Source organism: Gallinula chloropus (genome assembly GCF_964237585.1).
Source record: "Gallinula chloropus genome assembly, chromosome: 2".
In the NCBI taxonomy this organism is placed as follows: domain Eukaryota; kingdom Metazoa; phylum Chordata; class Aves; order Gruiformes; family Rallidae; genus Gallinula; species Gallinula chloropus.
The window spans coordinates 74991445-75005398 of NC_140086.1; the positions used below are offsets into that span (position 1 = coordinate 74991445).

The 13954-nt window shown below is 42.3% G+C and overlaps 1 protein-coding gene across 1 annotated transcript in view; it reads right to left on the reverse strand.

Moving 5' to 3' along the window:
* VWC2 (von Willebrand factor C domain containing 2) overlaps positions 1-13954 on the reverse strand; it is a gene marked incomplete at its 5' end in the record, with an annotated part of 53742 nt that overhangs the window by 37770 nt on the left and 2018 nt on the right. The window contains one exon of the mRNA XM_084260894.1: positions 10088-10217. Coding sequence (XP_084117020.1) covers positions 10088-10217 — 130 coding nt within the window. The remainder of the gene's footprint in view (positions 1-10087; positions 10218-13954) is intronic.

The following is a 13954-nucleotide window of genomic DNA, read 5'->3' on the forward strand; positions in this document are numbered from 1 at the left end:
TCAGTAGATTGCATTAAATGCACATGAGGTATAACTACAGAGTCCTCTGACCAATATCAGAAGTCTTAGACAGTATGAATAGCTATTACACAAGCAATTTAAGGTTGACCTACCTGTAGGTTATTTAAATAAAGCTTGATACAATAGCTGAAAGCAAACCATGCCAAAAGACATCCTCATTAGGTCTCTTCATCATCTCCACGTACCAAGTAACATACTATTGTGTCCCAGCACGTTTCACAATGCTTGTGCAATGGTTGTGTGGGAAAAGGATTGCTGCTGTTTTAAAGATCTCTCAGGTGTGTCTTCTTGCCTGAACAAGAAGTTACATGTACTTCCAGGATGGGTTTAGCAGGGCTGAAGTCAAGATAGAATAATCATTTTTCTGCAAATTGCTTTAAAAAGAGGCAGTTCAAAAAGAAACATTAACATCAACAGTAACATTACATTTCCATCCACGTGAAAATGAACTCCTCTGAGCAGGTTTCTACGAGGCTTTACAGCGTGTCACCCCAAGAAGTTCCACTGTAGCTAGGTCAAGGTATTGTATTCCTTTTATCAAAGATGTGATCATTATTTTAATCGTAGGAAACTGTGTAGCAGCACTAGCTTCTGCAGTGTGCTCACGGGTTAATTACCTGGTGCATTAAAAACCTCCTTCTCTACAAGACCTTTCCATTTTCTTGCTTCTCCTTCAACTTTGTATTGTGAGCACAGGGAAGATTTTCACTGGTACTACCCCTCTCCCCCAGTACCACATTTTATCATGTGATTTTTAATTCATGTGCTATCATAGAATCATAGGGGTTGGAAGGGACCTCGAGAGATCATCGGGTCCAACCCCCCTGCCAAAGCAGCTCCCTAGCTCATATTGCACAGACAGGTGTCCAGACGGGTCTTGAATATCTCCAGAAAAGGAGACTCCACCACCATCCTGGGCAGCCTGTGCCAGTGCTCTGTCACCCTCACTGTGAAGAAGTTCTTCCACATGTTGGTGCGGAACTTCCTGTGCTCCAACTTGCAGCCATTGCCCCTTGTCCTGTCCCCACAGACCACTGAAAAGGGGCTGGCCATTTCCCCCTGCATCCCATACTTAAGATAAACATTAATAAGGTCCCCCTTAGTCTTCTTTTCTCTAGGCTGAACAGTTGCAGCTCACTCAGCCTTTCCTCATAGGGAAGATGCTTCAGGCCCTTGATCATCTTTGTAGCCCTTCTCTGAACTCTCTCCAGGAGATCCCTGTCTTTTTTATACCAGGGAGCCCAGAACTGGACACAATACTCCAGGTGGGGCCTGACCAGGGCAGAGTAGAAGGGGAGGATCACCTCCTTCGACCCGCTGGCCACACTCCTCCTGATGCACCCCAGGATCCCATTGGCCCCCTCAGCCACCAGGGCACACTGCTGGCTCATGGCCAACCTGTCATCCACCAGGACCCCCAGGTCCTTCTCTGCAGAGCTCCTCTCCAACAGGTCATCCCCCAGCCTGTACTGATACAGACAGTTATTCCTTCCCAGGTGCAAGACTCTACACTTGCTTTTGTTGAATCTCATCTGGTTTCTCCCTGCCCAGCTTTCCAGCCTGTCCAGGTCACACTGGATGGCAGCACAGTGTTCCTGCGTGTCAAGCCACTCCTCCCAGCTTAGTATCATTGGCTACAAGAGACCTCAGCTATTCTCACAGAGAAATACTCAGTTTTCTTGCTGCTCTTCTCTGTACTTCTGCAACCTCTTCTTGCTGAACGTTCAGCAAACATGGAAGATTACACAAATCAGGTGGGAGGAACCAGTCTTTATATAACAGCATACTTCTAATAAATGCAAGCCTTTCTTAATGAAGCCTGACAGGTGTTTACATACAACATTTCACATTGATATTTAACTAAAACCACTTGGCAGAAATCTTAACAAGAGGTCATCCAAATATCTAAGCAATATCTTTCACTACTGACATATTGTGTTGATGAATTTCATTTACCATTGTGCTGTCTTGTTACTTGGCTTCATAATATATCATTAATAGTCACTACTCCTCCTTTCTCTTGTATCTTTAGTATGAGGCACTAACTACGTGTCTCCCTCAGAATTGCCTAGCTTATCCATCAATTTCCCTTTATAAATCAAAGAGTTCACAAGGTCTTGAGATCATACTATCAGAAGGGAACAGGCACTATTTTAGAGCATAAGAAGAAACACGTTTAGTTTCTCTGGGAAAGCAATTAACACCACACTCCCATGGAACTACCTTTGAGAAAGGAGATAGCACTGCGAACAGGTATTTCAAACACAAGAGGCCCAAAGGCAATTGCTTGGATATAGATCTTCCTGATTCACTGCTATTCACCAAGTAGCATTTTGAGTCCTGTTACAATGCGTTGTTTGTTCTTTTCTTCCCGCTGCTGCTCCATCTGATCAATTCCATTGGAAAAGAAGAAAAAAAAAATCACATCACATGATGGGTGAGCATGCAGTGAAGATGCATTTATCTTTTCCACCGGTGATAAACAGTGTGTGACCTGCTGCTTGCAAGTGCTTCAAAGAAAGGTGGTCGGTAACCAGCGCGCGACAGCAATGCGTCACAATGCAAGAAGAAATGATGCAGGGGTGAAAAACATCATCATCGACAAGACCGTAAGGTAAGTTGGCTTTCTGTGTGCAACTTTCTAACAGGCTCTCTATCCAAGGGCTACCAGCACAGAAACAAGCAAAGAGAGCTGAAGGCTCAGAAGAAGAACAGGGCGTTTAGAAGAAAGCAATGTTTTCCAGCAGGAGATCACTCCACTCCTCTAATGAAAATTTAACTCGCACCAGTGCAGGCAACTAAAAAATCCCCAACCAACTAAACCCAAACCAAACCCACACATTAGAGGCTTTTCCTAAATGAAAACAGCAGTCAAATTTCTTGGTTGCCTGACAGCTTTGGAATGCTAATCATTACAGTAACTGTGCTGGTGAAAGTAAGAAATTACTTTTAAACTGATCAGGTTTTTGTTTGGTTTTGTTGGGGTTTTTTTTTAATCACCACTCTGCAGCTGAACATGCTCATGGAAGCAAAACTGCATGGATAATTACCCCCATGGAAGCAATCCAAAGGTTCACCAAGTAAAAGCTGCTTCCAACTTAAAGATCAAGGTTTTAAATTAAGAAAGCACTCAAATCCAGCTGATAAAGGTGTTTGATCGGCTGGGCGAAGGTAATCCTCAGGGACTTAATTCAGAATTCTCACTGCACACAGCACAGGGGAGTTCCCAGTACAGTAGTTTGAAACAGTAAGATGCTATTTAGACCAACAAGAAAAACAAGACCCTGCAATTTTACAAATATTAATAGAATATACCCTGTCCCCCTAAGAACCCACCTCTCCTCTTCCTTCACAACTCTTTTCCAAACACAGGCAAAGGCACACAAGTCAGCTCCTGGTCAAACTGATGTCAGGAAAGAAAACAGATTTTCCTGTTCTTCATCAGATCCTCACTTCAGTCACAAATGTAGTTCAAACAGGACAGGAAGAAAGCTTGTAAGATTGCTGTCGTGCTCATGTAAGACCCAAGCACATCCCAAAGAATGAGGGGTTACAAGGAGTTAAGGCAGACCTCGCAACAGCAATCCTTCACTGCATGGAAAGACAATCAAGGGTGCAAAGCACAAACCAGAGAAGAGTGACATGTTAAGAAATGAAGTTTAATGAAATGAGCCAATTCCCTGCTTCCATCAATCAGTAAGCCACCTGGATCAATTCACATCTTCCTTAACACCTAAACCTTAGCTTCCTGTGAAAAATAAGGAGAGAAAATTACACTGCACTTAAAAGTAAAAGGAGATCTTGGATATATCATTCATCAGAGAGATGCACTGCCAATAAACTAACATATCACAACACCTAAAAATAAGCCTCCCCTCAGCCAAGCAAACTCATGGATGCCTCATTTAACCTAACGAATTAGCACTGAAAAACCCAAAAAGAATATAAAGCACAAGGTATACATCTTTCTTCATTGCTCCTTTTAATCACATTGCAAAACACTTATCAGCCACACAGTCCTGTTGCTGTACTGCTGTAGCATCTAGCTAGAAAACAGTTTATTTTTACAAACAGGATTAACTGCAAAGAATACAACTGAGAGCTCAGGCTGACAGGGGCACAGCTAACATTGGGTAATGCATAACCTATGGTAACTCAATCTGGAGCAAGACAGTACAATGTTCTACTGATAGGGAATATTATTCCAAGGATAGAGCATACAGTGAGATGCACACAAGTATTTCAGATCTTGGAATGGTACACACACACACACACGCACTCACCCCCAAATCTTTGCCACAATTTCTATTAGTGACATACAAAACTAAGACAGCCATCCAAGAGCAGAATTAAGGAGCAAAATTAACACTGGGAATACTTTCCCTAATGAACAGCATAAACAGCAAGGCTGTGCATAGAAAATCCTTCAACTCCCTTAATGAACTTTGAACAGCAAACAACAAATGCTGTGGGCAGCATGTGGAGGAGGGAAAGGGGCACCATGTGAGCTCTAGGATTTTATGTTTTTAACATCATGCTTATCTCCATATATGGGTGTAAATAAAACTGAAATAGAAACTCAAAAAATTACTGCATTAAACTTAAACAGAACAACTTCATCCGCAGCAGAAACCAACAACAAAAACTACTGCACCTAGTTTACTAACTTAATATATCAGATCTGGAAGGCACTTGAAATGCCCAATGCAGCCAAAAAGAAGCAAGCCTGGCATTTCTTTCTTTTCAATAAATACCTGCCAATGTCTGCTACAGTTTTTCAACCTACCTGCATATTCACTAGGCAATTTGAATCATGCAACTTTAATGGTGCTTTCCCCTTGAAACATTAATTCCTCCTGAAACATTCATATTTCCTGGTTAACAGGCCAATATTCGAAATTACTTTGTGACATATGGCCTATTAAAGCAGAAAGTTTGTGCAGAAGCTTTTGATAAGCGATTTACACACAGAAACACAGGCATATAAAAGCCTGAACTAAACACATCAGAAAGGAACCAGTGACATTGGTGTGTGCAGTATGCAGGGAACCAGGATTAGTTTGAAATAATTCCTTCTTCATTAGGTTATTATTTTTAATGCTTTATATATATATATAGTAAATACTGTTTCAAACTTATAAACCAAACTTTAAAATCATTTTATGATTCCTGTATTTTACATCTAGAAGAGACCACCATGACCACCTCTTGTGATCCCTTCCTTAGCATAGATTGAAGAACCACGCACAGGCTTTGAAACTTCTGGGTCTTCCTTGCTATACATAAATTAGCTGCCAATGCATGACTGAAAATGGTATTTAAAATGAAAATAGAAAGAGGAAGAAAGAACAATCAAAGGCACTGTTTATTTAAATTTTGCAGTAACCAAATTCTTCATGTTTGCAATAGTCCTGCCTTGACCTCTACCTGGGACAGGATTACAATACTTTCTTCGCTGTGGAGATTGAGGCATATACAGTCAAAGGAACATCATAATTTATTTAAACACACTGTGGAAGGACATTAAATTTTACAGTTCAGGTTCTCCTTGGTGCTTGAGTAAAGCTGGGGCAGCAGGGAAGAGCAAAGCACTGCTAAATTGCAGCTTCCCTTTATCCGTCTGGAATAAACATCCTCAGATTTGTTACGACCAGAGAAATTCCCCAGCCCAACAAACCCTCTCTTCAACTGATTTTTGGAGGGATGGCAGTACCACGGTCCCTGTGCAGTGTCTTTACCAGTACCATTTTTTGACAGGTTCAAGTCCCAGAGTGAGACAAAGTCCCGTTGTACCAAGAGAAGGGGATGGCAGGTCTGCCAGTCTTTATGAGGTTCTTGCCCCCCCGAGAGCTCCTTTGCACAGACCTGCCACTCAGAGCCACTCTCAAGTCACCCCATGCCTAAACATAGTAATAGTACATAAAGGTACTAGAACAAGTTTCAGTAACTCAACCTCACAGTGCAGGTGTACAAAACCGTGATCATCTATCCCCTCCAGCCCCATCATGTTAGACCTGCACCGTTTCAACCACGTGATGCATATTCAACCATAACTGTGAACCCAAATATGAAATAAGCTCCTGACTCATCCCACCTAAGGCACACAAAATGACTACATCCAGAGTAAAGCCTGCCTATCGCATGCCCAGTGAGAACAGACAAGTGGCTGTTACAGTCCTGAGAACACACGTGACCCCCTAGGCATCAGTGCTGGTATTTCTGAATATGCAGCTACGAGCCTTCGCTGACACAGGTTCAGCTCTCCCTGCTGCAGACACAAAAACAACACTGACACATGGACAGATAAATGCCAGGAAGGCACCAGGATCAGCTTCATCTTATCTGGGGCAATCTTTCAGCCATATAATGAAATAAAAATCTCTTGGGGAACCTTACAACCAAAGGGTTTTTTGGTCTAGCAACCATCCCTTCCCCTCTAGGCGCCATGTGGGCTGCGGGTTTAATCCCATCCTCCTGCAAAGCCACCAGCAGGAGCAGGGCCACCCTTCACTCCATGCGGGTTTAATCCCATCCTCCTGCAAAGCCACCAGCGGGAGCAGGGCCACCCTTCACTCCATCGACTGCTCCGTGGCTGCAGGCTCCAGGCAAAGCAGCATCCAGTTCGGTACGCCTATTAGGGCTGTAACACTGGAAACAGAAGTGGAACAGACAACCAAGGTAATTTAATCTAGCAAGATAATTCACTTTCAGTATCGCCCCTCACTCCCTACCACTGCTCCAAATGAATCTGTGACAAGTGACCAGCCTTTTCCTAATGGAAAGGGAATTGTATGCCTATTACCTCTTCTCTTTATTCCATATGAATTCTAGAAATGCCTGTACCACATTCTGAGTTCACTGATACTGCTGTGAACAGGGAAGGCTTCCACAGAAGTAACTACCTTGCAGGATGGAGATCTGAATTGGGCATGCGTTACTCACTGCAACTCTCTGAAGTCAGATGTGTCTTTCTGCATGTTTTTTCTTGTTGCTGCTGCTGTTGGTTACAGCAGCTTTCAGTATGTGCCAACGCACACAAGAAGAAAGCCTCTCCTCCATTCCCCTCTGTCCCCAACCTGCTTCCTTGCAAGACATGTATACAAGACAGACACAAAACAGGTCCCTTAGCTGTAGTGACCTGAGACATGAAAATAACAAAAATTCCTCTCTCAGTGAGGTGTTACCTTTTGTCCCTCCTACAGACGACTTTTCAGAGCAGATACTTCTTTAAGGTACACCCTGTCCCCACCCACAAAGAAGAAAACATCTTCAGCTATGGAAGTATCTATGCTGCTGCTTGTAGTCAGGACGTGACATAGAAGATGATGAAGACTGTTCTTCACTCTGCAAGTCTTCCATTCATTATTTTTTATATTCAAAGTACATCTCTACTTTGCACACATACTTTGCTCTGTACACACGGACAGTTGCCTATCCATCCCTCATCTGAATGGTTGCCAGCACCCCCATGGAATCAGGCTGGGGAAGACAACTACACCTGCCCCTTCCCACAAGGTATAACGCACAGTGTCTGACACCTACCAAGAGGCTGAATTAATTCATTTCTAACACTGGCAGGCTTTCACTGGATCTCCTCCATAGCTCTCAACTGGGCACCAGTGATGGATGTTGTTGCTTTGCTCTGACTCTGTTGGTTCACTGTCAGCAATCTGCTTACATGTTATGAAGTTCCAGGAAAGGGATCAGTTGGATTTTGTGCATTTTTAATGCAACAATGTTAGTATATCTAGACAACCCAAACTTCACCTCCCACCCTTTCTTGCTTTACCATGGGTGGGATGCAGAGCACAACAACACTAACCCCACATAGAAGCTTTCCACAGCTCTACTTTTCCCACTACTCAGGTTATGTAGCTGAGCTCCCTGTGCATCACCCAAGCTCTTCTGGGTCACTAACATGATGTCGTTGATGTCATTGCTGCAGTGATCATCCCTGAAGTTCACCACAATGATTGCTTCCCCAACTCACATTCACAACACATTTATTCCAGTAGGCTTGAAAATAAGGGGATGAGGCAGGCTAGGTTTTCCTGCTCAGTAGGTTTTTGCTCCAATCTAATTAAAAACACTCAGCAATTCACTGAAGTTCCTTGCAAAATGCACATGTCCCACGCTTCAAAATAAGCTCTGAACACAAATGGCCTGATACTGTTTTTTAAATGCACTCCCCAGATGGAGAGGATTCCTGAGAAATTTCTTTGTGGTACTGGATCGAAGCTGCTGAACCAGAAAAGCTGAGCTGCTTCTGAACTATCTTGTTTGTGTTGTTATTGTTAATGGCTTTTTTCCTCGTCTAAAAGCTAACAAGGAAAGCCACTCTTGGTTCTCTGACATGCAGAGAAGTGACAGTACAGCTCACTGGAAACAATCAGCTCTGGTCACCTTGGTCTGAAACTGGGTCAGGGATGCCAGCTTGTGGGTGTACCCGAGGAATATGCAACTAATATCAGGGATTCAGACGTTGAGGAACAAGACCATCCTTAACATGCCGGCAGAACTCCGGTAATTCAGGTTTAGCACTCAGAGAGGGCAGCCTCCTCACAACTAAGGCATGTTTATGTGTGATTTTTGTTTAAACAGGACCCATTTCTGGGAAACATGTGAGGGGATCAATGCAAACGGCCAAGCCAAGCCTGGCACTGATGTACCACCATAATCCAATGGCAAGCCACTGCTGGGAGACAGCCACCACAGCGTGTTACATTGATGCTTGTGGGAGAACATGCACCAATGAATAGGTAAGTTCCAAACAGTGCTAACGCCACTGGAGAAATTTAGTGGGAAAGATCACATAGACTTCACACATTATGCTTGTAACTCCACCTCTGACACCAAAAGTAGACCTCCTGCCTGCCAAGAGTCACACGATTTGGGGAAGTGCAACAGACAGCAGTGCACACAAAAAGCCCATGAGCATGACTGAGGCCACCAAACAAATGCTAGAAGATCCTCTGGAACAGCTAGCTATGGTACCACCAGCTCCCAAATCCAGCCTTTTTCAGGAACTGTCCCTAAAAGCATCAAAAACCCGCCTGTCCTCATCTCCACAAGCAGTGCCCTTAAGCTGCACAGACGAGAACAAATTCCTTCGGGGCTGTAACAACCAATTAAGGGATGCGAAGCAATTACTTTTATACCCATACAAATGAAACTCCTCCAATGCAATTAACTATCCCTTATCATCAACTGTTGAATTTGTGGAAAGCATATGCTGTACACTCTCTCCTCCCCTAGCTTTACCACAATTTTAATCAGTTTGTTTTAGCTAACGTAATGAAACCCACCTATTCTAGAGAAATAATAAATGGCTGGAAATTATCTGAGTATTTTTAAACGTCTTTTTTCATTTTAAATATAATTGAATTTGAGATTTTGCAGCTTTCATTTCTCTTAATAAATTATCATTTCTTCTTTATAAGTGATGAGCTAGTGTGTCATGTAATTTTTTTCCTCTAAATAGACCAAGACTTTGATCTAATGCAAGCCCTTGCTTGGAGTAGAGAGACTTTCTGTCTAATTTAGTTACGAAAAATATTCAATTAAACTTGGGAGTTTAATTCATTTAGTTATGAAAATTAAATGAGCTCAATAAGGTACATTTGATTTGCCTTAGGAAAAAAAAAAAAGAGAAGAAGAGAGGAATCTTTCAAAAGGGAACAAACATGAAAGGAGAACAAAAGTAACTTTTCCTGCTCATGTTGAAAGGTGGATAACATGAAGAGCCCAAATTCTGTTTTGTGTGCCCATACAAGACATAGTCACAATGAGTTTACACAAAATCCATACTCAGAAGCTACATGAGAACATGGTAGTAACACCCTAATCATCTCCCGGATAGCAAAAAGCCCTGTAAGTCACAATCAAGTCCATCCCAGTCAAGCCAAGAACTGGCTCATTACTCTGGGAAGACACCACCCACAGAAAACTCTTCTCCATCTCCGTTTGGGGACAAAGAAAAATACTGGAATTATTTTTCAAAAGCAGAACAGAGCACCCTGGATCTCTCCAACAGAAGCCCCCTCCTAGTTCTGCAGCTGCCACTTACCATTTTTGCAGATAGGACAGCACTGGTCGGGCTCATACACCGGATCCACGCACTCCGTCTGAGGACAAGCTGAGACAGTGCACAGCACTTCACCGTTGGCTTCACAGCGACACTTCTCACACGGAGAAACCTGAAACACAAACCCAGCCACCTTTTCATTCTTCCACATAATGCCCCACTGAACGGTACAGTGCCTGCCTTCCCATTCACCTTGTTATTTCCTTCACCTCCTTCTCTTCCCCCTTGGAAAAAAAAGAAGGAGGTTTTGTGGAATGAGTAATGCAGAGAGTGAAGATGGGGTCCTGAAAAATTACAGAACGTCAGCAGAAAAAAACCCACAGGTTCTCCTGTGAACCTGTGCCCCAAATGGGAAAGTCAAAGGGATCATGGGAACAAGAACACAAAGAAAGTAAGAATTTCCCTACCACATTTGTAGTGAAATTCCAGCAAATTAAGTCCATAATTCAGATAATACCTGGTTTAATTCTATTAGATGTTTAGCAAAAATTTCAGCAAAAAATACTGTATTTTAAAAAGAAACATTTTAGTAAATGAAATACTAAATTTTAATTTATTTTTTTAAAAATGTAAATCCCTACTGTCATTCTTCCAGGTTTTAAAGTTATTTAGTATCAGGAAATCGCATTTTATTGGCAATTTTCATTTTCAAAGAGAAGTAATGAAAAAAGCATTCTTTGAACTCAGGTGTTTCCCACAGGTTAATTGTACTTGGACCATTCTTATAATGTTTGTTACTTTCTGCAAAGAAATTGCAATTCAAAGAAAGGGGTGAAGCAAAGTACAGGTCATCCTTTTTACCCACTGAAATGTTACTGGTAGAACTCCACAGAACAGGAGTGCCATGAGATAATTACTTCAATGACCTACTTCATGAAATTAATTCCAAACAAAACACCACTAAGGCCCTACTTAGGAAAAAAATGGACTTTCAAACGTCTCTACTTGTCACATGTACAATTCCAGCTGTCCTCTTCAGTGTTCCTGACCAGGTGCTGCACACTGCATCACCAACGTACTCATGCCAGACAAGGAGCTGGAGTTACAGGAAAGCAAGGGTGCTAAAGAGCAATAAATGCTATGCTGTAAATCTCACAGCTGTACTCAAAAAACCCACGCTGACATCCGTGCTCAAAGCACAGGATTAAACTGCAGCTGAACGTTCTTACCAATGATCCTCTAAATCCACAATCTGTGCAGATTCTAGGTTTACTTAAGGATGAGGTCATTTTTTATAGACCCTTTTCCCTTTCAGATTCATTCCAAACAACCACCCATTGCATTTCTCCAATCAAAGCAGAGTAACCTCAAATCTAAACCAAATTATTTTATGTGGAGAATCATCTGGATGTCTAACTTGAGATCATCTGGTTTCTTCTTATTATTTCATAGAATCACAGAATGGCCGGTGTTGGAAGGGACTTCAAAGATCATCTAGTTCCAAGCCCCCTGCACCCTCCACTAGCCCAGGTTGCCCAAAGCCCCATCCAGCCTGGCCTTGGACACTGCCAGGGAGGGGGCAGCCACAGCTTCTCCAGGCAGCCTGTGCCAGGGCCTCACCACCCTCACAGGGAAGAATTTCTTCCTTGTATCTAATCTAAACCTATCCTCTTTTAGCTCAAACTCATTACCCCTTGGCCTGTCACTACTTGCCTTTGTAAACAGTCCCTCTCTAGCTCTCTTGCGGATACTGGAAGGCTGCTATAACATCTCCCCAGAGCCTGCTCTTCTCCCGGCTGAACAAGCCCAACACTCTCAACCCATCTTCACAGGAGAGGTGCTCCAGCCCCTTGATCATCTTGATTTCTTAGGCAACCCATCGTATTTTTCCTCAAATCCATTTTCTGTTTGCTTGACTCTTTCACATCCTTACCAATTCCAAAGTTCAAACACGTTGATGCTTGCACAGCATCATCTCCAACTAAATGCTCATCTATGCTTTGCCACTTCTCTTCCCACCTGCCAGGCCTGTTACTTGCTTATGCACTCACATATCTTTTCACGCTGCCCACTCTGCTTAGAAAGCCTAAACAGGGTCTCTTGCTGTGTTGCTTTCTGCTTTTATTACTCTTATTTATTTCAGGCTTCCTTTGCCAGATACTCACTGCCAGTTTTCTCTTTGCTTTATGTTCAACCCATGATAACACCACACCATACATTTATAAAATGCTACAAGGAGGCTGACAGCCCAATACCGCAGATTTTTATTGCAGGCATTCGGACAAGCACTTTGTCCTGTCATTGTTCATAAACTGCCACGTTTACTTGCAGAGCTGAAGTGTCAGTGGTTGAGGAGGTTTCTGATCCAGTGTTCAAAGCCAAGAGGATCAGGTATTCCAGGTAATCGCTTGAACCACATGTGAAATTTTGAGCGTCGGCCAACCTGAGCTCCTACTTATCTGTGCAAGTCAACAGTAAGAATCCTTCCCTCTGAAGTTATATTCAGAAATAATTCTTCCCAAGTTATGAAATCTTGCTTTTTGTGGCTGATCAATTTTTTTCACCAAAATTTATCCTACTTGATGAATGCTACTAGAACTGCACTCCAAGCTCAACAAAGCAAACCTATAGATTTCAACTGGTTTCAACATTTTTTGCCATCACTTGAAAAAGATGTACATTTGCCAATGATCATGAGACCAATGCTCAATGAGACCAGTAACTACAACAGATATTCCCTCTTCCAGGATTCCATTTAATAACTCTGCCGTCCAATATTAGAACTGATGTAAAAACTAGAATATCTGGTGTCAATCAGGAAACAAGGCAGCACATATGTCATTCCTCAAATCTCTCATCTGTAAAATTTTAACATATTCTAATTAAGTAGGTTGTTTACTAGAATTCCAAATTTGACAGAAGCCTAAAATTCATGGAACAAGAAGCCACTTTATGAAACACTGAAAATACCACTGAAGGAGAAGCAAAACCGATCAAATCTTTATCTAATACTTATGATTCAGAATAATGCATCTCTGTCCCATACAGTACATACACTTGAAGGGTACATCTTTCATGAACAGAGTACACTGTGGATGTGATACTGCAGTCATGCATACTCTTCCTGTGTAATAGATCATGGGATTTCAGGGGAACGATTACAGTACACCTTTAGAAGCCCTGTCCATCTGTACAGCCCACCAATACAAGTGATGGTGGCAGGGTTAAGGAGCGTCTCCATGTGCTTATTTCTACAAAGCTCTTTTCAGGCATGTAAGTGAACTGCAGTGGCTGATAAAATGGTATTAGTGCCAATCTTTATCTGTCTATGTTTGGACTAAACAGGAGTGTATTGCTTTTTTAATATAATCAGGATGTAGCAGGAACTTTAGAAAACCCACACTTCTTTCCCCATCTTAATGGTGGCTTAATACTTGCAGACATAATCATCACTAGAGAGAGAGAAAGCCAGCGTGTGTACATAACAGCAGCTAAATAAATCAAAATGAAAAGCCATATTTGGTCCCTAATTTCCTCTCCTCTACTCCTATAATGTAAGCTTGCTCCCTGAAGCGCAGTTCCTCGTGGCAGCCAATGCAACAAGCATCCCACTTGTTCATCAGGGAAACGACCAGCCCAGGAGCACTCATGCTTTTCACATCTGAAGTAAGCAGACTGGACTGCAAATAAGCCTTTCTCTGAAGAATAATGATACCACATCTCTTTGGTCTACAGATGAAACTATTAATTCTATGGCAGCAGCAATTCTCCCTATGCAAAAACTGTGGGAAGACAATGAGAGAGGAACAGAAGTCTCAAGTATCCATCAGGCAGCTGTAAAACCTGCAGAAAATAGGAGTACAGATGGCAAAAAACCCCACAAAACTTCAGAAGTGTTTAAAGGTGTTT